The sequence below is a fragment of the Pararge aegeria genome, chromosome 12 (genome assembly GCF_905163445.1).
Source record: "Pararge aegeria chromosome 12, ilParAegt1.1, whole genome shotgun sequence".
In the NCBI taxonomy this organism is placed as follows: domain Eukaryota; kingdom Metazoa; phylum Arthropoda; class Insecta; order Lepidoptera; family Nymphalidae; genus Pararge; species Pararge aegeria.
Genome location: NC_053191.1, coordinates 1,018,238 through 1,044,569, shown reverse-complemented (window position 1 = coordinate 1,044,569; position 26,332 = coordinate 1,018,238). Strand labels below are relative to the sequence as shown.

The 26,332-nt window shown below is 35.0% G+C and overlaps 2 protein-coding genes across 3 annotated transcripts in view; one reads left to right on the top strand and one right to left on the bottom strand.

The window, feature by feature from the left end:
- Window positions 1–1,610: 1,610 nt before the first annotated feature.
- On the top strand, window positions 1,611–4,192 carry LOC120627875 (uncharacterized transmembrane protein DDB_G0289901-like). Its single transcript, XM_039895992.1, has 2 exons — window positions 1,611–1,628; window positions 2,174–4,192. Exons 1-2 carry the CDS (start codon window positions 1,611–1,613, stop codon window positions 4,190–4,192), a joined length of 2,037 nt encoding a protein of 678 aa, XP_039751926.1.
- Window positions 4,193–17,357: 13,165 nt separating this feature from the next.
- Window positions 17,358–26,332, bottom strand: part of LOC120628489 (calcium/calmodulin-dependent protein kinase kinase 2) — a 112,012-nt gene continuing 103,037 nt past the window's right edge. For both annotated transcript variants that reach the window (XM_039896888.1, XM_039896889.1), the window contains exons 7-11: window positions 24,373–24,563; window positions 23,458–23,673; window positions 20,536–20,703; window positions 19,331–19,506; window positions 17,358–18,894 (exon numbers count right to left, since the gene is read on the bottom strand). In XM_039896888.1, the coding sequence (XP_039752822.1) occupies window positions 18,717–18,894; window positions 19,331–19,506; window positions 20,536–20,703; window positions 23,458–23,673; window positions 24,373–24,563 (929 nt within the window). In that variant the 3' untranslated portion in view covers window positions 17,358–18,716. The remainder of the gene's footprint in view (window positions 18,895–19,330; window positions 19,507–20,535; window positions 20,704–23,457; window positions 23,674–24,372; window positions 24,564–26,332) is intronic.

The following is a 26,332-nucleotide window of genomic DNA, read 5'->3' as shown; positions in this document are numbered from 1 at the left end:
ATCAACATTTTGCGCCATTCTCGACGTAAAGCAACAAAATAGCTCGCAAGCATTGTGAACGAACCCAATTTTCATAAGAAGGACTAAAATTTTTTTTATTTTAATTTAATTACCCGGAGATAGCAAAAAGCGCACTGCGATTATGGTGCTTTAAAAAAAAAAACTTCGATACGTTAATTTTTATGGTCGTGAGACTGCCAGATTCATACGGACAGACATCCGGACGTCCTCAAATAATTGTTTAAAAAAAATATCAAATACGTTTAAACGAATGTGTTTTCTTGATATATATATGATAATATTAGGTATCCTATAAGTGCAAAGTGAGAAAAATACGGTCGTTTTTAGTTTCGAAAAGTCCTTGACTTCCATATAGCGGTAGTAGAGCATCACATCAACGAAAAACGATTATGCGGGCAACAGCTAGTAGTAAGTAAAGACCTGAGTATTTTCGTTGAACCCGCAATAATATTTTTACTTTTCTTATTTATAAGGGAATAGCTAACAGAAAGCTATTTGCAATATTAGTTGTCTCCCATTAGTGCTACGCAAAACTGATGAAATACTTCCAAATGGATGCGAGTTTACAGTTCGGATTTGAAGAAATCCGAAACGACAAATGTCATAGTTGTTTTTTGTCATATTAGAGAAAATCATCTAAGAAGAAATTTTTACCTTGCATCCTTGCATAATCTAAAAATAAAAAAATAAATAGCAGTAGGTATAATATATGGTATTAGTACCTCGGAGGACGCTGCTGCCAGTTCATTCAGTTTTATTCCCTGAGTCGCATCAAAGTCAAATATTTCTTTATTCAAATAGGCACATAGATGGCACTTTTGATGCGTAGGTACATTACATTTCAAATATGGCATATGAGTGAGTTGATGACGATAACTAAATTCGTCAATTTAAAACTAAAGCTACGAGGGCTCCAAACGCGCTCCAAAGGTCTAAGAAGAAGCCCACAACAAACTTAGCTGGTGGTTATTTGTTTTTTTTCGCCACCTCGGGCAAGACGAGTGGTGGTGACGACTGTGGACCTACTATAGTAAAAAGGACCACGTAATCGATAAACAAGCTTGGGTGTGAATGCGTTAACCAGGTTGCTCTTCTAATAATTTTAAATGACATTGTAAGATGGTGATAACAAAAAAACACCCGGCTTATTTTGTTGAGGGCTTCTTCTTTGACCAGGACGCATTTAGAACCCTCGTAGCTTTAGTTTCAAGTTTACGAATAGGGTTATCGCCACCATCTCACTATCGTGTACTTCTCATGTAATGTACGCATCAAAAGTGCCACCTATGGGCCTACTTGAATAAAGATATTTTTAACTTTGGCTTTTACTTTTTTTCTGAGCTGCCGTTACCACACAGCACTGGTATCCCTGGTGCTGACCGAACCCGCGATCTTTGGTTCGGAATGCGGACACATAATCTGGCACATTGAGGTAATCCCTTAATGGACACGGGACAGAAAGCGAAATTCCGGGACATCCCCAGATTTCCGGTCATGTGGCAACCCTACACAACTAACATTTAGAAATAAAAGATTTGATTGATATAACGCTTACGGTTAATTAGGTATTCCTCATTTCTCATTCCACTATGAAGGTTACTGCACAGGTGAGACACATTTTTATTAATACGTATTTTTTTGTTATTATATATCTGTGACTGAAATCTCACCGGGTACTGAGTTCTGATGCAGTCTAAGATGGTAGGCAACTAATGTGTATGTCAGTTATATCTTTTTATCTAAGTAATAAATATATTTTTTGTTTTTGGAATCTATAGCGACTGTTCATCTGAGCTTGATGAACACTATTCATCTCAGCTTTCTCTGAAAATAGCCTTTATATGGGTGTCGAATGCGAAAGAGTTTATGCGAAAATATTACGTTTCAATAATTAATTGAAAACAAAGGCTTCGTTTTCAATTATTTATTGAAACCGTTAATCGAAACATGTAAAATAATCCCTATATCCCTTGACCTTTACCAACAACATTTTTTTTTTAATTTCCTGTGGCAGGTATTTATGGAAATAAAAATTAAGATATTAGTGAAGAAAATTAGAAAATTAAGTAAACTAAACTAGGTTAGTAAATAATAGATACAATTCAAATAAGATTTCGTTTAAGTAAAATAAAATATATTTTAATCTTTACAGATCTTCACCTTCTTCCTCGGAGTGGTTGTAGTGAAGAGTCACCCCGTGCAAAATGATAACCCTGTAACTAACAACCTTCGCCAGAATTATTTTCCTGATTACCTCGAAGGCTTTATTAGTGGACTCGGATCCTTATTTGAAAAAAGTGAAAATCCTCATATTTTAGAAGATAGAGTATTACCGCAACTTTTTGGTGATGCGGGCTTCTTTGGTTCCGGTATATTTGATACAGCAGGTCTGCAACAAGGCGGATTAACTAGACCTGACAGTTTAAATGGAGGTACAGGAGAAGAAGGTAATAATCTACCTTCTCTTGATACAGGGATAAACTCAGTAGACGGAAATGCTGAAATTGGTGATATAGAAGCTAACGTTCCAAGTCAAAATGATGTAAATAATGCAGTAACTAATGCTCAAACATCTGACATACCAATTATAAATGTGAGTGGACTTCCTATAGATAATGTCAACGGTATAGAGACGGCAAACTCAAACGAACCGAATAATGAATCTCCGGTAAATGAAGTTCACGATAACCGAGAACCAAAGACCAGCAATGTCGATGAGGGATTGAATACTCTTGCAAAAGAATCAATTGCACAAAATGGCCTCGAAGGAAACAAAGACGATGTAACTACACTTGAGAAAATTGCTACAGGATTTGATGATGTTAATATCAAAAATGGTATATTAATGATTGACCCTGAGAATAAAATCAACGATACTTATGTAGGCCTTAATAAATATTCTGATACTATTGTGTTTCCTGATGTAAACAATCGCATTCCAATTTATGTATTTAGCAAATCTGGAGCTAACAATCCTGGTCAAGTTCACAAATCTGAAAATTCTGGAACTAGTAATCCTAGTTCAGTTAATGTATCTGACAATTCTGGAACTATATCTGGTCAAATTTACAAAACTAACACTTCTGAATCTAACAATCCTAATCAGGTTAACGCACTTAGTGATTCCGGGGATAACAATCCTGGCCAAGTTGACAAGCTTGGAAATTCTGGAGCTAACAATCCTGGTCAAGCTTATAACCCAGACAACTCTGCAGCTAACAAACCTGGTCAAGTTTACACCACTGGACATTCCGGGTCGATAAATTCTGGCCAAGTATATATACCTGCAAATTCTGGAGCAAACAATGCAGGGCAGATTTATTTACCGGGAAATAATGGGTTAAATACACCTGGTCAAGTTTACATACCTGGAAATTCTGGTGCTAATAATCCCGGTCAAGTGTACGTACTTGGAAATTCTGGAGTTAACAACATTGGTCAAATTAACGTGCCGGGAAACTCAGGAACTAACAGTCCTGGTCAAGCTTACACACCTAGCAATTCTGGAGCTAACAATCCTGGTCAAGTTTACACAACTGGAAATTCCGGACCTCTTAATTCTGGCCAAGTTTACATACCTTCAAATTCTGGAGCTAATAATGCAGGACAGATTTTTTTACCGGGCAATAATGTGGCAAATACACCTGGTCAAGTTTACATATACGGTAATTCTGGAGCTAATAATCCGGGTCAAGTTTACGTTCTTGGAAATTCAGGTGCTAACAAACCAGGTCAAGTTTACGTACTTGGTAATTCTGCAACTAACAATCCGGGTCAAGCTAATTCTGGACAGATTTACTTATCAAATAACGCTGTAGGCTCCAGCAGTCCGACGACAAATAGTGGATATATTGTTATTAAATTAAATAATGGCCAAACTATTCTAATCCCTACCAAAAACAAACCTTACGGATCGAATAACGGACTCAATAGCCAAACAAATAATGGTCAAACGTATGTTCCAGTAAACTATAATCCAGGTGCTGCGACTCCGAATGGTCAAGGATATGCTGTGCTAGGAAATAATCCTTCGGGCAACTCGGTAAGTTTGGGAAATACTGGAAATACGAATACGCAATTGCCCACGAATAATGTTCCTTTATTGATATCGTACAAAGATAAAGATGGTGAGCGGGAAAATGAAGAGGAGAGTACAAGCAAATCTGACTAAATGAATATCAAAAAGGTAAAGTTATAGCCAAGAAGACTAAAAGCCGTAATTAATAAGAAATTTAGTCCAATATCTTCTGTTCTCAATGAATGGAAAATTACTATCATTTTGTGTTCTAGTGGTTAGTATGTTTATCGAGACGAGTTCGTGGGTTCGAATCGCAGGTCAGCCAAACAATGTAAGGTATTTGTGTTTTTTTTATTCCACTACAAGTTAGGCCTTGACTGCCTCCCACCAGACCAGACCATAGAAAATTCAGAAATTATGAAGTCGGAATTAGGAAATAACCGCCTATTTCCTATAACTTGCTCGTGATAACGTGATCTAGATGAACTAGATAACGTGAACTAGATAACGTGCTCTCCCATGTAGAGCACGTTATCTGACAAATGTCGGCTCCGGTTATTATAACATGATAAAAGTCGTTAAAACCCACCAATCCACAGTGGAGCAGCGTGGTGGTACTCTAAAACCGTCTCTCCAATGTGTGGGCACAATAGGCTGCGGATGATGATAATCCTTTTTATACTCTTTCCTATCCTTATCTACATAAGGATAGTACTAAATTCAATCTGCCATCTTGAAGATTTTGGATTAAATTTATTACTACCTGCGGCCTAACATTATAATTAACTAGCTAATGTAATTTAAAAAAAATGATAAAAATAAAGAAAGCTATACTTACCTATTATGTGTCGTTTTACTTTTTAATCCTGTAGGAATTTCTTACTCTCCCTGGGTAAAAGTATCCTAAACTACTGTCCAGGCTACAAATAATAATGAGGTATTTGTTTGAAGATCGGTCGCTTTTATATTATTAGTATGGATAATAAATGATGTTTAAATTAACCGTATGAATAGTAAAGCTAGACTAGACTAGCTATTAATTCGCATAGAGTAAAAAATATTTCTTTATTCAATTAGGCACGTAGATGGCGCTTTTACATACAAAATGTGTACATAGCCGTGAGTAGTGATGGCGATAACTATCATTCGTAACCTTAAAACTAAAGCTACTAGGGTTCCAAAAGCGCCCTGGTCTAAGAAGAAGCCCACAACAAACTTAGCCGGTTGTTCTTTTTGTTATGACCATCTCACATTGTCATTTGAAAATATTTAAGGACCAACCATTTATACTATAATATGACTTTTCTATAAGCTTTCGCTTAATACAAACTTTGAACTTTTTTAGAGATATCCCGGTAATTTATTGTTAAATAGTATACAATATCCTTTGAATAAATTACTAGTTTTATGGAGTCTAGTGTACTGCACTGCAAGTTGGTATTAAATCCAAAATAAGTAAACACAAAAATATAAGCCTTCTTACTGACAGACTTATGGGCATCATACCCAAAATGCTGGCGATATTGCCCCTTTGAATTGCTAGACTTAGCCGTTGGGCTAAATAAGCGCCAGCTGTTGGGTCACCAGATGTCAAGACCGATTTTTGGGACACGATGTTAATAAAATTCTTCGTGTCCGAAGACCATGGGCCCACAGTCTCAAACGCAAGCGCCGCAAAGCCCTAGTCATAACAAATAATGGAGTATTTACGGCGCTTAAGCATTTGAGCATTCGGCAGATGCTGCCACTTTTTTGAGCATACTCGGCAAGTGACAAGCTGCCAACGTATCAACGCAGGTCGCATCCCACACCAGCGCACGTACCATCGGCCACGGCACTATAGTCATACCATCTGGTCTCTAGCCATCAATCAGATTTATTTCAACTAGGCCTACTTTATAAGCACTTTTGAAACTTCAAGTGTGTATGTTCGTATTCACTTTACCATCTGTTCGGAAAGCAGATTCTACTTGCAAGAAACTCAATAGTTGCTCTTTTACAACATTAACATTTACAATCATTTTTCTATCTTGCGGGAAATGAGAGCTAAGTTGGCTGCTTCCAATGTCATTCATTAAGAAATTCATCAAAGTAATAGTAACCTCGCTGTATTAGATGTGTTTATACACATTTTTTTAAATGCATGCATTGGTAGCTCCAGAATTACCTTAGGAATCATGTTGTATAAGACCCCACAAAGGAGTTCTGCACTTTTCGCAGACGATATTCAGATATCACTAATTTATGTCCGTATGATGGTTCGGAACACCATCGGAATGCTGCAAGTCCCAGTGGATTCCGTACCAAAAATTTTCACTGAGGGGTTTTCATTCAGTAAAGGTTTTTTTGCGGTTTTTAGGTTAATAAACTGCGGAAAATTATTCGTCATTTTCATTGTTATTGGGAGGCTTTGGCCGTGACTAGTTACCACCCTACCGACAAAGACGTGCCGCTAAGCGATTTAGTGTTCCGGTGCGATGTCGCGTACAAACCGATTAGTGGAATGGCTACCATACTCCCTAGAAGATTAGCCCGCTACCATCTCAGACTGCATCATCACTTACCACCGGAAATAAAACCGTTGGTGCGCGTGTCTGACTCGCACTTGCGGGTTTTAAAATAAATACATAAAACTCTTACTTACGCCTGAACATCGACGCTTCACTAATATGTATACGTGAATATAAATGTATTGAATCATTAAATCCCAATTAATAGTAGTTTGATTATTGCGGTTTTTTAATGTTCAGATAGAAACATTTTCCGAACGATTAGGAACTCTATATTATCGACATTAGTTATTTATTGACGCGTGGAAATTTATTGATTGGAGCTATATTTGTCAAGATACGGACATCCAAAATACTCGTAGTTACGAACGAAGGGGTAACATGTATATTGAAAAGCTCATTTTTCATTTCACTATGGCGGTGATAATACGGGTGGGTACGAATATAATATTTTATTTTTGGTGATTTTCTAAACAACTGAAATTTAAGCGAATGTGCTTTATAAACCATGTTCCCTTCAGTGAAAACAATGCAAATTACTCTGATTTTTATACTGTTTTAATGATTACAAAGTTTATTCAATATATAATATTAGTACGTTAAACCGCTAACTGCATGCACTAAACTAACAATGTAAACCAAATAATTATTATTAAGTACCAATAACAATTATTTAATTAATAAAGACGATTATTACGACACAACAGCACGCAGCTGACTGTATCTTTCTTTCCCGCGTACACTCGGCTGTCGCAAGTTTACCCGATCGAGCCTTTCACTTAAGAGCGTGATGGTTCAACCTTACTTACTACCTACGGTAAAATGTGTGTGGCAAAATAAGTTTTCGCGGCAATATTAGTACAGCTATTTGGTTATTTCTGTTTTGGTTTAATTTAAGTTCTGATCGTTTTTGTATTTGTTTACAACTTCATTATATTTTCTTTAAAAAGTTTTTTCTTCGTTATAACAATCTTAAAAAGCAATGCAAAATTGTGAACCAGAACTTGTATTTTTCAGATTCGCATGTCGGTTTGTCAAGTTCCTAGTCTAGTTTCAGTGTAAAAAGTTTTTGCGTAAAATAAGTAAAAAAAATAAATAATAAGTAATTTATTGCAACTCGTGAGTTAAATATTGGGCGAGAATGGTGTATTTTTCATCTTCATTAACATTTAACTAATCTTATGGTGCTTATAGGTAAGACAGTTTCATAAAACATAACTATTTAACATTAAAATTTCAGTTGTAACAATTTGGTAATTTTTTTTTGTTATGTAGGCCTATCACACATATGTATATGTTGCTATTAGGCGACCACATTCCGATAAATTAGAATCTTATTATTGAAAAGAGTAAATAAATATATTTTTTCCAGATCTACTTACTCTTCCTCGGAGTGGTTATAGTAAAGAGTCATCACCTTCATCATCATGGCGACTATCGTCACCACTATCAAAATCACAATAAATTTCCTAATTTTCATGAAGGCATGTTTAATGAGCCCGGACCATATTTTCAAAATCTCAATGGAGATATAGGACAAGGGAGAATTAATGCACGAGAAGGAAACTATGGACAGGGGGATAACAATCCAAAAATGAACTACGCAGATCGATATGATGATAGTTTTGCAGTTCCTAAAGCTCAAACATTAGCTATTCATGATATAAATAGGCATGAGAGTGGAATTCCGTTTAATAATGGAAATTTTATAGATACAGTAAATACTAACGGGCAAAGTATGCAAACTGAACAAAATAAGAACTTGCAAGACAGTCCTCTTTCAGCCACTAGTAAAGCAGCACTCGAGTATGAAGAAGGAAGGAATAATAATGTAACAAATAATACTGTCATAAAAGAATCACTTCCGCAAAATTGTGTCGAGGTAGAAAAAGTCGGTACAGTTAAACATGAGAAAATGCATCCACAAATAAGTGATGATGATATCGAGAAGAGTAAACTAAAGATTGATCCTCAGGTCAAAGCCAATGTCGCTGATGTGGGTCTTAGTAAATATCCAGATTCTATTGTTTTTTCTGACGACCAAAATGCAAATTTAGAGATACAGCATAATTTACCAAATATAACTTCTACCGGTGAGAACAATGGCAATAAAAAGGATAATGTCACACCAAAAAATGAACAAACTATTCCTGTATCAACCAATCAAGGCTCACATAACAACGAGAATGGCAATTCAGAGCTTCTTAAGCCTGACCAAGTTTTCGTGGCTTGTGATTCTGGGGTTAAAAATCCTGCTAAAGAATACGTTTCTAATGATTCAAGAGCCTATCAAACTGTTCAAGCCAAGGTACCTGGTAGTTCTGAATCTGGTCAGATTTTATTACCAAGCAATACACCAGATATCAATCCCAGTAAAGTGCATTTTTCTGGCGAGTCTCAATCTAACAATCCTGGTAAACTTTACGTTTCTGGTGATTCAGCAGCCAGCAAATCTGTACAAGGGCCGTCTTTTGGCAATTCTGAAATTAACAGTCAAATTAAATTCCTCGGGAATTCTCCAACTGTCAATCCTCAAGTTAAGTTGCCCAGTGAAACTGTATCTAACGAACCTGGTCAACTTTATGTTTCTAGCGATACAGGAGCCCACAACCCCGATCAAGTTCAAGGTTCTGGCGATTCTCAAGTTAGCGGTTCTGGTAAAGTTCAGACAGCTGATCCTAGCAATCTAGGTCCAGTCTCTGTGGCTGGTATTTCTGAGGCTAATAATGTTGGTCAAGCTAACGATCATAGTAAAATTTTTGATTCTGGAAATACTAGAATTAATAATCCTAAGCAAATTTACGAAGCTGACAGGTTTGGGCATAATATTCCTGTTCAAGTGTTCGTACCCTCTGGAGCTCAAAATTCTGGCCAATTTTACGTACCTAACGACTCCATAGCGATGAATCTTGGACAAGTTTACGTACCGGGCAGTATTGGGGTTAACAATCCTAGTCAAGTCTACATACCAGGGAATTCTGGGGTAAATATTCCTCGTGAAGTTTACGTAACTGGCAATTCAGGAGCTTACAATCCCGGTAATGTTAATGTGCCTGGAAATTCTGCAGTTTACAATCCTGGTCAAATTTACTTACTTAGCAATTTGGCGCGAAACAATCCAAGTCAGGCTTATCAACCTGGCAATTTAAGAGAAAATAGTCCTAGTCAAGGTTACGTACACGTCAATTATGGAGGTAACACTCCTGGTCAAATTTCTGGTGACTCTGGAGCCATGAACCCTGGTCAAGTTTACGTAATGGGTAATACTGAATCTTACAATCCTGGGCAGATTTACATACCTGTCAATTCGCGAGTTAACAACCCCAACGAAGTGTACGTACCTGTTAATGTTGATGCCAACAATCCTAGTCATTTGAGTAATGGTCAGACTATTTTAGTACCTATTAACAATAACCAACAATACATATCAAATAACAGACCTAGTACCCAACTGTATCGTCAAACGAATAATGGTCAAATATACGTTCCGGTAAATTATAATCAAGACGTATCAGGGCAAAATTCCTATCCTTCGGGTAACACGGTGACTTATGGAAACACTGGACAGGTGATGGCGGACCGGCCCACTAATAGAGCTCCTTTATTGATAGCAAACAAAGATATGATGGTTAGCGAGAAACAAAAGACGAGTTCGAGAGTGCGAGATAAATTAATACAACTATTAAAACTGCTACTTAAGGCCAAAGCCATCAACGGTGATTCCGTTCTTTGATGTGAAAATAAAGTTTGTAAAGTACGGTATGCAAGAAATATAAATAAACGAATTAATATGCATAGTGACTTTTATTTATACAACAAAAAAAATAATATTAATATATTTAAGCATATGTTAGTTTTTAATAATTATTATGTTTTTTCTAATTGGAATTATATTTAGGTATAAATAAAATTAAGATTATGTAAGGTTATCTGCCAGATTTTATTAGAAACACTGAAAATGACAATGAACTTAATTTAATAATTATAATATATAATAAGGTAATTTTGGACGTACCAATGCATAAGTTTAAAGAATGTGTTAAAACACATTTATTACAGCGACGTTATTATACAATTGATGAATTCCTTAATGACAAGGTTGCTTGTAAGCATTCGGCTCCGCTTTCATCTCTCACAAGATAGAAAAATGAATTTTAAATTGTAAAATATAAATTGTTAATGTTGGAAAAGAGCAACTGCTGAGTTTCTTGCCGGCTTCTTCTCGGTAGAATCTGCCTTCCGAACCGAAAAAGTGCTTATATTAGGCCTACTTCAAAAAAATGAATTTTGATTTTTTTTTTTGAGGTTTAAAAAATACCTCATAGAGCAATGTTTTATTCTGTAAATGATTTTTTTGATTTTGAGCATTCCTAATTTTACGATGTCTTACTTAGGTTTTTAAAATTCACAAAATTATTTAATTAAAAAAAATAGCTGCGCCTAAACTGAGTGTACATACGTTACATTATATCATTAGATTTATTTTAAATATTGCATTTTAAATGTAACACTATAATTTAATGAATGAATACACCTTTATTGTACACCACATAAAAATACAGGAAAAAATAAAAAAAAAAAAATTTCTGCTTTTCTTTTCAATATTTATATATTTGTTTTTACATCGGCAATAGAAAAATATTCTGAAAAAAAATCTATTACGGTTGATAATATACACCGGAAGTACGTACCGGAAGGCGGACAGCTGAGGCTATTAAACATTTTTTTTTAACAAGGAAAACTGAAAATGAAATTAAAAAATTATCATATAATCCTTTTTTCCCCTTTATTTATTAGAAACGAACGTAGGTAAGGTTATGTAAGGATAGCGAATCACAAATAGTTATGACACAAGCATAGTACAAAAAAAACTTGAAAAAAACCCATGGTAATATAAATCAAATTGGATAGAATAAAAAATGTCCAATATTTAAAATATATTGTTACACGTAATCTAATAATCGTTGTAAGCTTTAATAATTAGGTATTTTAGATAACAACCATTATCATAACGTTTGTAATAAACTTCAACCACTTATTTTAACAACTAAGAAATACTATTTGCATATCTTAGTTAATTACTCGTATTTTTGCTCGCTTAGAAATGTGTCTTGTCAATTCTGAGTTAAAACTTAATAACTATCGTAAATGTAAGTACTTACTTAAAGTTAATTACAAGTTAGGTTCCTGTATTATTTTCTGAGGATATCTTTTTTTTTTTTTTTTTTTAAGTATATAGACAAGTGCTTGACTGCAATCACACCTGATGGTAAATGATGATGCAGCCTAAGATGAAGCGCGCTTGCCTAGAAGATGCCTATTCACTCTTGATTTGAAGGTACCCAGATTATAGGTATCAGGGAAGACGGAAGATGGGAGGGCATTCCAGGCCTTTGCGGTGCGGACCAGAAAGGAAGAAGCAAAACGCTTCGTACGTCTAATGTTTTAATGTGAGATGGTGATAACGAAAAAAAAATAACAACCGGCCAAGTTTGTTGTCGTCTTCTTCTTAGACCAGGGCGCGTTTGGAACCCTCGTAGCTTTAGTTTTAAGTTGACGAATTTATTTATCGCCATCAACTCACTCCTATGTCATATTTTACATGTAATGTACGCATCAAAAGTGTCATCTATGTGCCTATTTGAATTAAGAATTATTTGACTTGACTTGACTAGTTTACTCAACTTTTTTGGCTCTTTGTGACAGAGCTCCTCCGAGGAAGTACTATCGCCGTTATTCCTGCCGCTAAGCAGCATTGTTTTCAATGCTGTGTTCCGGTCTGAAGGGCGTGGTTGCCGGTGTTATTACAGGCTCATGAGACTTAACACCTACGCCTCCAATTTATGAACGGCACATCACACGTGGCGGCATGTTGCAAGACATTGGCATCGAAATGAAATTGATTTTGCAGCTCATATTTATTTATGTATTTATTCATAAGACACACCAGCAATTATTTGTAACTACATTCATAAAAAATAAATAATGTGTTATCTATATTACAAATTATGTCTAGTGTAATTACAATAATCAATTATAGGTGTATACATCATTATCGTTGTTTTCTCCGGTCACATTCTAAAAAAATAAAATCTAAAATAAATAAAAACTTTTAAAAATTAATACATATTATACATATGTGGGACTCAAATTGATGTACGGCACAGGGCAGCATGTTGCAAGACGTGCTCCTTGCATGGCCCATCTGTTTGGCAGGATTCTACGATGGTCAAACATTTCTGCATATTACTGTATTTCATTATGCAACACATAACAAACAGGTGTAAGTGACGAAGATACTCTTAATCGATACATGTGGCAATACAAGTGGCTATATTTATTTTAATTCTACAATTGGTGGTATCTCAGTATGCCCGTATGCGGTGTGAGACCTCATAGTAATGTATATGGTTACGGAGGTTAACATATGTTGTTGGTATTGCGGCCTTCGAAGGGTGGCTTGTCGCTTTACTCGCACACTATCTGTGTGATTTCCCACGGGACGACTACACCAAGCTTTTAGGCTGGCTTTCCATCGGATGCGTTGAAACCTCTGACCTTTATTAATGACACTGGACTTCGACCGTCCGACAAATGGCAGCTTAATAAATTATTAATATTAAATATATAAATAATTTATATACTACGAAAATACACACATCGCCATCTAGCCCCAAAGTCAGCGAAGCTTGTGTTATGGGTAGATGACTGATGAATATTTATATGAATAAGATACATAAATACTTATAATATACATATAAACCCCAGACACTCAAAAACATTCATGCTCATCACACAAACATTTTCCAGTTGTAGGAATCGAACCCACGTCCCTGGACTCCGAAACCAGGGTCGCTGCAAACTGCGCCAAAGTAAATATCGTTAGTAGTAGTAGAGCTTTTCGTGACAGAGCTCGGCCGGGGAAGTACTAAGGTATCAGAAATAAGCCATGCTTAATTTCTTTCCAAGCAGCTGAATGTCTTTGTTCCTCTCTGGAGGATATTTTTACCAGTTTCATTCCAGGCACACGATGCATAGAAAGTTCATGAGTTAGACTTTATTAAATGAAGCGATTGTTACCGATTGATACGTGACATACGGCATATTCAAAAATCGACAATTAATTTGTTTCAAGTATGCTCTATAAGCACTTTTGAAACGTCAAGTCTGTCTGTTTGTAGTGACTCTACCACCGGTTCGGAAGGCAGATTTCACCAAGACGAATCCGACAAGAAATTCAGCAATCGCTCTTTTCCAACATCAACTAATTTACATGAACATTTTAACATTCATTTTTCTATCTTGTGAGAGATGAAAGTTGAGCCGGATGCTTCCAAGCACATGTTACATCATGTAACATGTGCTTTGAAAAACACTACGGTTAGGCTAACCGTAGTGTTTTTCAAAGATTTGTTGATATGGTTTGTCATTTAGCACAACAAGAATGGTGACTTAGAGATCATGACCAGTTAAATTTGTGCTTTAGGTAACTGGGCTTGCTCAAATTTAAAACCCTAGGAACGCCACTGGTTACATGTTGTGACGTCACTATAAGGTGAGTTGAATTGCTTGAATCTGCTTGAATAGTACCGATTTGTTCACTATTATAATACTGTTTATTATTATTATTATTATTATTTTAAACAGTGTCTTAAGTAAGGCCTTAGGCCATTAAAGGGTGGTGAAGATGATGATTCTTTCAAGGAGGAAACTCTATCCGAATAAATACCTCACGAATTTTGATCCGAACCGCAAAAGTTGCAAAGCCATGATCTCTTGATACACAGTGGATCATGCTAACCTATAGACCAATGAGGCAATTATCATTGGCATCGAAATGAAATTGATTTTGCAGCTCATATTTATTTATTCATAAGACACACCAGCAATTAACTGTAACTAAATTCATAAAAAAAAAATTATGTCTTACTTAGAATTACAAAGTCTGTCTAGTGTAATTACAATAATCAATATCAATAGGTGTTGTTATCTCCGGTCAGATTATAAAAAAATAAAAACTGAAATAAGTATTTAACTAAAAACTTTTAAAAATAAATACATATTATAAATATGTGGGCTCACATAAGTAATACTGCATTTGGCCATGACCTAGGTTTAGCTTTTTAGGGAATCAATGAAACACATTAGTTCAGATTAAAATTTGTTTATTGGATTTGATTCAAAATTTAAAATCAGCATAAACAAACTCACACAATAAGATAAATTATCCTGCAAAGGCGTCATAAAACAATCAAACAAACAAAAATTGTATGTAAAATAGAACACAGGTAAATCATTAGAAGTATACGAGTACATTTTGGGGTTTTAAATGTTAGGTATATAACTTAGATTTGTATATATGGGCTAATAAGCAAAAATTGTAATTACCAAGATATTAAGCAATTTTCAATTATTAAGTAGTCATATTTTATACCTGTTGTATCTAGAATTTGCATTGTTGCAGGTAAATTATAAAAACAGGTATATCATAACATCAACAAACGTTTGGTTTATCAATGTGATATTAATTTACCTTGGATTCATTTATTTCAACAAATTTGATTTATTTTTGGAGTAAGTAATATAGTTCAATAAATACATATCGTGGGGTTCAAATTTGGAATTACAATAATAATAAATATGAGAACGGTAAAGAGAAAGTCATAATAAAATACCTAATGCTTTACCTTTGCAGAATACATGACAAGACAAATCCTAGCAAAAATGTTAGGCTTCAAAAGCATATTTAATTTCGAAATCGTACTTAGGTACAATAAGAGATGATTTTATAAATCTACCGGATCTTTATATAATAATATAATAAAAGCATTTATCTCTAGTCACCTATCACAACATGTAAAGGCAATTTATATATTTGGACCATTCGCTTGCCAAAGATAAAACGCGAAATTACAAAATATCCTAATATCTAAGCTGGACTTTAAGTTGGAAAGATAATTAAGAAGGTAACCAAGATTTACGCAAATTCAGAAATGATAGTAAACTAGTCTTTCTTAAAAACACAGTGACATAGTGTAGGTAATTACCTATACCTACTTAAAATAAATATTATATCTGAATATAAAAAAAAACTCTGGAACCTTTGTAAGTAGATTAATCTAACCTTAAATTTTTTTCTAGATGGCGCCCACAGGTTACATAATAAAAAATTCATATCGAAGCTTTTGCATCGGTAGGATGACCGCAATTGAATTGGCAGATAACTTCACCACACAATATGAAAACACATCCCGCCGGTTCTGCAATTTTGATACGTACATTAAAATTAAAATTAGTGAACCAAATACTATGCTGATTGCGTAAATCCAGGGTATTACTCTATAACTATTTATTTAGAGACACCCTGTGTTATGGTCTAAGCTCAAGGGAAAGCTGGCAGGAAATTCGACCAAAAGGTGGTAAAAGGTTTACCCTATTAATTTTTAAGTGGAATTACATTTAAGAATGGATAAGAAGACTTTACTTTAAGTAGACATCTATGTTTTCAAAACTCCGACAAAAATTGGTCAATTTTATATTAATAGAAGATGTACCTACATGCAAGTAAGAACATGTTCGGAATTAACTTATCATATCAACATTCATCACGTAAATATTTACTTTACTTGATAAAAGGATATTTAATCATCATCAGCTTCATTATCGGCCAACGATAGGCATTTCAGACTTGCATGTATTTCTTCATATTGCGCCTGCATTTAGCAATGTAAGAGCAAATTATCGAATTTAAAATGCTCTCGGGCGACTTGTTATTTTTATTTATTTAAAATGTAAAATTCTTATACTAGATACAATTGTATTTCGAGACATGTAATACAATATTTACTACAGTTAATCAATTGAAACTATTTTTTTTTATTAAATTTCTATTGAGATTACATTTTACTCATACAGGTATTGACAGATTGGTTTAGACTTGCTCATTTTAAATAATTTTGCTTATGAAAGCAACTCATTCCTCAAAATCATAAAAAAATCTTGTGATGCTATAAGAAGTTGTTACATTTTATAAGATTTATCGTAAATACAGCATCAATACCTGCAGGTATTACATTAAGTGATCCAATTCTTACATTTTGATAAAATTCGGACAGTACCACGTTCGATGTAACATTCAGGAACTACAAATTGGGTATCAAATGGACTTTGCGAAATTATATTTTTTACCTCTTCTCATCTAATCAAAATGATTCCCCTGTGCGTCTTAAATAATTACTTCAAAATGAGGATAGCAGTTGTATTATTTGCCTTAGACTAATATTACTTACAAATTTCTTACAATAAAATTGTGTTTTGAGCATTTAAATTACAAATGTATAATTAAGTACCTATACTTCCTTGAAATATAATTTAAACATTTTTTTTTAACTAAGTCAAAACATAATTAGTATTTACAAGAAATAAATGTTATATCACCAATAATATTATATTATTTTATTGAAAAGTGTATTATAATGTAAATAAAAATTTGATCACTATCATAGAAATTTAATATTATAAAAACTATCTATTTATATGCAAAATTGTGTTAGTTTCTAAATATAAGTAGAATTTAAATTTTTCCTCGATAAAAAGTTAGTGCAATAATCATTATATATTATGACAAATCGTGAAAAAGTTTAAGAATTATGCACAATTGCAATAGACTAGACATTATAAAAGAGAAATATATTCAGAATTAGATAAATCACATTCTAACTATACCATTCACTATAAAAATATAATTTAAGTATGTGCTATTGTAAAGTTTATTATTCTAAGATTGACTACCACAATAATTATTTTAATATTCATAATTCTTTTCAAAATAAAAACAAATATTGTCTTTGGATATTTTATACTTGTTTTGTTATATGCTATATGACGTTTATTTCCCAGCGACGGCGTGACATAACGTAACTATCAGGTAAATAAATAATACTGTTAATATTTATTTATCGTTATTACAAATTTTGTTAAATGAATTTTGAATTTTGATTTTTTTTTGAATTTTTTACCTTCATATTAAGTTAGGCTACGTTTTACCTCTTCTATAAACAACAGGTAAAAAATAACATAATGGTATTTTATTTAGAGACTGAGTGTTGAAATTCGACACCTTTTATTTTCAGTTACTAATGTGATACGATTTTAATATCAAATATTTTACAAACTCAGGCATCTAAGGAAGGTGATTTTTTTTGCCAATAAAACGTATTTACATTTTTTAATAATGGTTAGTTACTATATAAGACTCACGTAAGGTACCAAAATTTTATGGTAGTCAAGACTTGGAATCAACTTTATGTTTATATATAATAAATATATATTTTCAATATTTTAAAAGATTACCTTAAGTATACTAATAGTTTTAGACAACGCAATAAATTGACTTCAGAGTTTCAGGAAAAATGCTAAGCATATAAAAATGCATTGTAAACTGACCTATTTTTTATTTAATGTTAAATGCATGTTTCGACAGCGGCAGCTTAAAATAACCTTACTTGACGACTTCAAAGAACAAAACGCAAACAAATGAAATTAAAAAAAAAAACAATGTTCATAGAAACTCTATTAGGTCATTCTCATCTTCGAGACCAAATCGCACAATCTAACTTAACTTAGCGCAAGTTTCATGTACGATTGAATTGCTATAAAAATAGCTAAAAGCGTAAAATTTTTACCTGCGATTACTTATTCGGTCACGTAAAAGTTAAGTTCGAATTATATAGAATCGCAAGAGCGCCATCTAGTGACAGTACTGAGAAACACTGTTTTGTCGCTAGATGGCGCTGCATTCACAATAATTAGACAAAGCTAAAAAATTGCTCACTTACGCACCTTGAACTTATGTCGATCTTCCAGTACCTTTCTCAGGTCTGGTGTGACAGTGGCTAGTTACCAGCTTACTGACAAAGAAGTGTTCCAGTACGATGTCGGGAAGAAATAAATTAGGAATATAGGTATAATATAACTGCCATACTCCTTACAAGTTAGCCCACTACCATTGCAGCATGTATCAACACCACTAGGTGATATTTAAGTCAAGTGCTTTTGGATAAAAACAATGTTTGAGTTAGTTACTAGGGTCACATATCACTCAACAGGTTGTTGGACGCGTCGTACGTCGGGTCTCAAGGTGAAGCGCGAGGCGCAGGCGCTCGGCATCACCTTGCCTTGTTCTCCTTTCTACTTCCATTCTGTTTATTTTCCTTCTCTTGAACTTTGGAGTTAGGCTGAGCTTTAGGAGCATTCTGGACACTCTGTTCAGTAAGTTTCGTCGGTTTCACGTCACGTTCTTTGGACTCTTGAACTGACTCGAGTGCGATTTCGAACGACTGTTGCCTGTTGAGACACAAAAAATAATCTTTATAAACACCCTCTTGTGAACCCTGAATGCAATTTGTAACTTTATGCCTGAAACATTGTTTTTGTGAGCAATTGGTTGCGCTTTCACCCAACAGATGGTATTAACAAAATATATATAATAATTTTTAAAAGAACTGCTTCAGAGTTTCTCGCAGGCATTCCTACAATCTATTTTCAGGGCCACTAAGACACACTCTAAAATTTATCAGATTTACTTCATTAAAATCTTATTTTGTTTTAAAGATCTGTTGTCTATTGCTATACTAAGTCAACATTCCCTGAGCCGGAGTGAAACGTGCGTAGATAGTACATTTTGGACATGTTGTGCCGAACCTTATCTAGTGGGGTAGCGTTTGGTTGAAGAAGAAGATGTTGTGCCGACCCCACATTATGTGGGTTTATAAATACATACTTGTCTGTCAGATAGTTCCCGGGGGCTGATAATGACCGCCCTGAACGAGCGAGATTGGCCCTTCGCGTGGCTCGAGCTGCTTCCCCTTCCCTTTCAGCTTCATCAGCACCCACCACCGCTCCTGCGTCAGTAGACTCACGTCTTGCGCTGCCTTCGCGACTACGTAGGAATGGATTCTGAAAGAGATCAGAAATACATGTCAACTCATGTCATCATTAATCTTGGTCTACTAATGTGCCACTGTTCAGCATAGCATGTAATTAGAAATTGCTTATTATATTAATTTTACTTAGATTATTATTTATTATAAGATGATAGTTTCAATGTCAGACAATCCAGAATTAGCATTAATTGATCTGACCGAGACATTTGAGTGGCATGATCATCTTTAAGTTATTTTAGTACTTCTCCGATTCGCCATCAGTACAAAGTTGACAGCTTATATTTCTGAAACGTGATGACGTATGTGATTCTACTTCGTGCAATTTTTTGTTTGTATTGATTTATACAGGATATTTGCGTGGTGACTATCTACAAAAATCTTAAAATAGCATATAGGCCAAAACCTTCACTTTTTACATTAACTTTGTGTAGTATATATGATATCTTTTGAAATAATTTGGATTACACGCGTTAAAATTAAAAAAGGGTATTAAACAGGGAAACCTATCTGGTCCAATTTTATTGCTGGTATTTGATTTTCAGTTTACAGTTTTAATTCCTTATTTTTAGCAAGAATGATCTCTGGAAGGAATCAGTGGAATTATAAATATAATTATTTATGTTTGCAAAATGACGGGGTGTTATAAGTTAGATATGTCTGTTTGTGTGTGTCTGTCTGTAGCATCGTAGGTCTCGAACGGATGAACCGATTTTGATTTTATTTATTTTAAGTTTGAAAGGTAAATGACGGGAGGGTTTTAGCTATGTTTCACGGCACAAGATGGCCGCTGCTACAAAATGGCGAATAACTTTTTTTTAACAACTCCTTCAATATGCGTATCAAATGAAACCGATTTTGATGTACTAGAGGGTTAACTAGAAGAATTATACAATTCTATTGAACTAGGAATATTAACTAACGAAACTTAAACTAAAAACTTGATAAAAGTTTTAGCCATAGTGGGGTGATGACCTGTACCTAGGATCTAAAGAATTATTTTTAGTACATTATTTGGGTTTTAAAACTTTCTTTAGTAGTTTACCTGAAAGCTGTGTTTCTTGAGCATTGTCTTGATGAGTATGAGGGTTGACAGGTTCGGGATGGAGGTGACTACGCGCTCCATGTCTTCATCCGTCACCTCCACCAGACGGCAGTTCTCTTCCTCGGAGGGCAAGGGCTCCTTGCCTCCGAGGGTCAACCATTCGTGTTCCTGTAATAGTTATATTGCTCGTAAAATTATTCTAATATCACTAATTTATGACAGTTTCTAGTAAGTCGATTGTTTATATTAACTTTTTTTTTATAAAGATTAATGTTTTGTTTAACAATTATTAAATTGTTATAAATATATTGCGAAGCTACTGCAAGTAAACTCTCTGTAACTACATTTTCTTTGGTGTACAATAAAAGTGTATTCATTCATTCATTCGTTCATAAACGGAACTTGGGTTCCCTTCAGAGTTTCAACAGCAGTACTCTCGCCGTAACATACTCCAAAGTCTGTTACGGAGAGAGTACTGTAAGAACCTAAAATAGGAACGTTAAGTTTATAATTACGCGTGAACTTAACGTGTTTGTGTTGAATATATACCTACGAAGTAAAAAAGGAATTCCGAGAATAGGTATGATTCGAAAAGTTAATAAAGAATAAAATGAGCGGTCCCTTCAAATTCAAATTCAAAATTCATTTATTTTAAGTAGGCATAATATAAGAACTCTTGAAACGTCAAGTCTGTCTCTTTGTAGTGACTCGACCACCGGTTCGGAAGGCAGATTCGACCGAGAAGAAGCCGGCAAGAAACTCATCAGTTGCTCTTTTTCAACAACAACTGTTTACATGTAACATTTTTCGTTTTAACATCCATTTTTCTATCTTGCGAGAGATGAAAGCGGAGCCGTTTGCTTCCAAGCAACCTTGTCATTAAGAAATTCGTCAATTGTATAGTAACCTCGCTGTAATAAATGTGTTTTGACATATTCTTTAAATTTATGCATTGGTAGGCGTAGTTTACGATTTCCGAGTATAGGAGGTTCTGGGCCTCCGAAGCGGTAAAAGCGGGTGCCCGACACGACTGACGCAGTCTGCTTTGAGAGCGAAGAGAAGTAACATCGAAGTGAGATTTATTATGACAAACTACAGTTTTAGCTCTTTGACGTTAAATTGAAGTGTCTTAGCAATCAAGCGGGAACCATGGATTTTCCAAAGTTAAAATAGCCTATGTATGATCCATTGTATATATTTCATTCAGTTCAAAACGTTCAGTAATTTTTGCGTGAAAGAGTAACATACGTACGTACTCACAAAATTTCACGTTTATGAATGAATTAATGAATGATAACATTTATATTGTACACCACATAAACATATAGTAAAATTATAAATAAAAATTTAACAAAAAGTGTTATCATCAATTTGGCGGCCTTATCGCTACATAGCGATCTCTTCCAGGCAACCTAAGGCGTTAACACAGCTCAAGAAAAGAGGTAGGTGGTGCATATAAATAAACATATATATTTATAATAGTAGGATTATACTATATAACATACATACTTGTATGTACAATATAACATACTTTAACTGGCCACATTTCATGGGATAGAAATATGAATAATGCAGATACTATTGTACCCATTCGATATTCATTCAAACCCAGTACCTACTGTAAATTTTGAAGTTGAAAACCTTTAAATATTTTAACCCTTGTCTGGATTTATGGATTTATTCATCAAATACACCGGTCAGACTCGGTTTGCTTTAATATTTATCGTCGGACAATCTGTTTGCACAGAGCTCCGAAGGCTATGGCCTCGTATTAATTTTATTTGCCTAGATTTGCAAATACTTGGTTATTACTTACTAGTTGTTTCTCGCGGTTTCACCTATGTGATATAAAAAAGTCAGTAAAATTATCACATTACCAAATGTTAAACATGTGAACACCACTATACTACTTAATAAGGAGGAATTGAATCTGTTGGATACGACACTATTTCTAGGAATAACGTTAGATGGTAAACTTTAATGGGACCCTTACGTAAATAATTTATCGAACAGGCTTAGTTCTGCTGCCCATGCAGTAAAGAAGATACCTCACATAACAGTCATAGAAACTAGGCTACTCTATTTTAGTTACTTTGACACAGCATTATGGCACATGGAATTTTACTATGGGGTAATGCTGCTGATATTGTGCTGCAGAAGAAGGCTGTTCGTGCGATTTATAAAATGGTTCGGAGAGAGTCATTGAGACTGAATTTAAAGATGTTAAAATAATGACAGTCTATAACCAATACATATTTGAAAATTTAATGTACTCGTAAGTTCACAAAAATATATCTAAATTTAAGGGGAAATGGGACTGCAATAATTTAAACGTTTGAAGCCTAAATAAACTTGCAGTGCAATACTCTAGACTATATAAAATAATCAACCGGTTGATATTTTGGGGATGTCTCTAAAAAAGATCAAAGTTTGTATTGCGCGAAAGCTTATAGAACAGTCCTTTTAAGGTATATAGGATTACGCCAACAATAAAAAAGCCTGGGTGTGAACTATTGCTCTAACCAGATAGTTTCTTAAATATTTTCAAATGACAATAACAGATGGTAATAACAAAAAGAACACCCGGCTAAATTTGTTTTGGTCTTCCGCTCAGACCAGGGCACGTTTGGAACCATTATAGCTTTAGTTTTAAGTTTACGAATGTAGTTACCGCCATCACTACTCATACAGGAGAAATGTGTACACAGCAATGCAGACTTCTCTTTTATTTTGGTAAACACTGCTCCTTTACCCTAATAAAAAAAGCGCTATATACAATATGTTTTATACGCTATTGGTCGCCTGGAAGAGATAGCAATGTAGCGATAAGGCTGCCATATTGCAAACGATACCATACTTTTTGTGTGGTATACAATAAAAATATATTCATTCATTCAATCAATATGGCGTGTATCTGATTACCTTAATCTCTTTCATGGTCAATCTGGCAACAGGGTCCTTCTCCAGCATCCGCGCCAGGAACCTCTTGAGAGATCTCGACAGCTGCGGCCTTGGGGGAAACGTGAGAGGCTCCGAGAGGATCCGCTTCTGTAGGTCGGTGGACGTGGCACCTATCCATGGCACCCTGCCCGTTACCATCGCGTAAAGGGTCACGCCCAGAGACCAGATGTCTGCAGCCTGTGCATCGAAAAAACTTTTATTGGATAAAGGCTTTTTTAAATTCCACTATGTCTCATGGTGCAGTCTAAGGCAGGCGTAACTTTGCGGATGAACATGATAATACTGTACAACGAACAATAAGCTCAATCAGTATATCACCATCATGTCAACCCATTACTGGCGAAGGATCGACGTCGCGAATGCGTCAGTGGTCGTCAGTGTGGCCGAAATTGCTCACGAATTGGTCTGTATAGTCACAGGAGAAAATGCCTCCCAGTGCCTCCCAGACAATGTTTGAATCGTGTAACATAGATGACGAGGCCTGAATATAATGTGCAGGGCACGGGTCTTCTCCCAGAGTGAGAAGGGGTTAAGGCCGTAGTCCACTACGCTGGCCCAGTGTTCACTAGATTGGTGGACTCCACAAACTATTGAGGACATAATGGAGAACATTCAGGCATGCAAGTGATATTTTTATTGCTTAAAACGCACATAACTTTAAAGTTAGTTCTGCGAGCTGGGATTCGAACTCACCCCCTCCAAAGTGAAGTCGAAGTCGTGCCCACTGATTTATTACCGATTCAACCAGTATATCGCTAGATATAAAAGGAAGAAGTAAATGACCAGGCAAAATTATTGTTTACTCCGTGTCAGATGAACAGTTGTCGTGAACACTCATGTCGTCCTAGTAATAAAGTTCTTTGTGACAATACTCACTTCCCCTATGTATTTGTCAGTAGTCGCCACAGCTTCAGGAGCCCTGAAGGCAGGAGTGCCGACCGCTCCGGACAATCTTCCGGCTCCGGCGAGTTCCCCGCATGCACCGAGATCTGCCACTTGCACTCTGCCCTCTCCCATTAGCAAGTTCGCTGGCTTAATATCCCGGTGCGCGATACGTTGGAAGTGTACTGGGAAATACAAAACACTTATTAACTTCTTATATAATTTGTATATGGAGCGGAGACTTGTAGGGCTAGAATAGCTTTTAGAAAAAAAACTCACCGAACACTTTTCGGTAAGTTACATTTTTTGTTAAATTAAGTTTACACGACGCTTTGTCAATGCTATGTGCACTTGTCATTGACGTGCATATGCGTGTCCTATGTTTAAAAACGTGTAATATGCATGTTGTTAGTGCTCTTAATAAATAAACAAATAAAGCCTAGAACACTCGTATTGGAGACTGACGATAAACGAAAACGAAATATCGAAAAAGTAGGAGCTTATTACTTTCGTTTTATATATTTTTTGTTACTGATCTTAAAATCTTTAGATTACTCTAACGATACGTGGGTGCTTAGTCCGCCAGCTTCAAGGTTCAAGTTTGAAGGTCACTAGGCTGACATAAATGTGAAGGAGAAACGAGGTCGTATAGTTTCCAGCACAATATAAATTTTAACAAAGAGCCCATTCATATAAAACCTGATACAAAAGGTGTCATCATTGCCGTGATTAAATCGTGCGAACATGATTAAAACACGATTCACTGAGAGCGTGATCGCGAAATAAGGTGATTATAATGATGGGTGATGAATTAATATTCGTGATCGAGTGAAATGTAGGGAATATGAAATGGATGAAACTCGTCAGTTGTGTGGCAGTCGGATTAAAGGATTCCGCTAACCAGGCATTTATGTATCAGTCAAAATGAGATATTACCAACGAAATACAAGAAATATATATTTTTTTAAATTACGAGAATGATTAGATTTTTCTTGATGGAGAGTATAAGCTTATGAGTATTTTTACATAATCGCCATTTAGTGAGTTTGTGTGATTAGGTACATGAATAAAATAAATCAACGAAGTATGAGAATTTCATGATGTTAGAGATAGAAAAAAAAACTGTAATTAAATTTTGCACAGCTTGATAGCTTGCATCTTGGAAAAGGTCATAGGATACTTTATATCCCGGTCAAACAAAGTGGAACCCATAAGGGGTTTCAGAAATATACTGAACTAAACTGGGAGCCTAACTGTCCCTGAAAAAAAAACTATTTTGTGATGAAATTTTGCAGTGTCGGAGCGTGCGTAGAGGGTACATTGCCGAAGATCTATTTATTTGGTGTGGAGTATAAGGATTTAGGAATTTGTAATAACACTATACAGATTCTCTTACTTTTCGCGGAGTATAGCAAATTAAGCTTAGTTTTCAAAATATATTATGGAATTCCGCAAATTACCGCCTGCTTCTATGCAATATTTAAAAAAAATACTGTAACAATCGAAAACGAACCCGCAGGCGCTTCTAGAAAATATTATTTGTAAATAAATTTGTACCACACGCAGTCTATTCTCCTCTTCTTTTTTTTCCTAATTTTAAGGTTGCCTGGCAGAGATTTAAAGCGATAAAGCCGCCTCTTGTATTCTACTTCATTCGTCATGTTTCTGTTTTTATTTTATTTTTTTACCTATATATTAATATTGTGGTATACAAGGTAAGAGATAGAATAGAATAGAATAGAAAAACTTTATTGCAACACCACACAATAGGAAAAACACAAGGAAAACCGTAGTAGTACTTAGAGCTAGGGTGCAAAGACGGCCTTATCACTAAAATTGATCTTTTAAAGGCAACCTGAGTGTGCGAAGCCGATAAAAAGTGGAAAGTAGATGGTGCATAAAGTATGTTACAAAAAATAATATAAACTGACACGAACACACACACTACATTTAT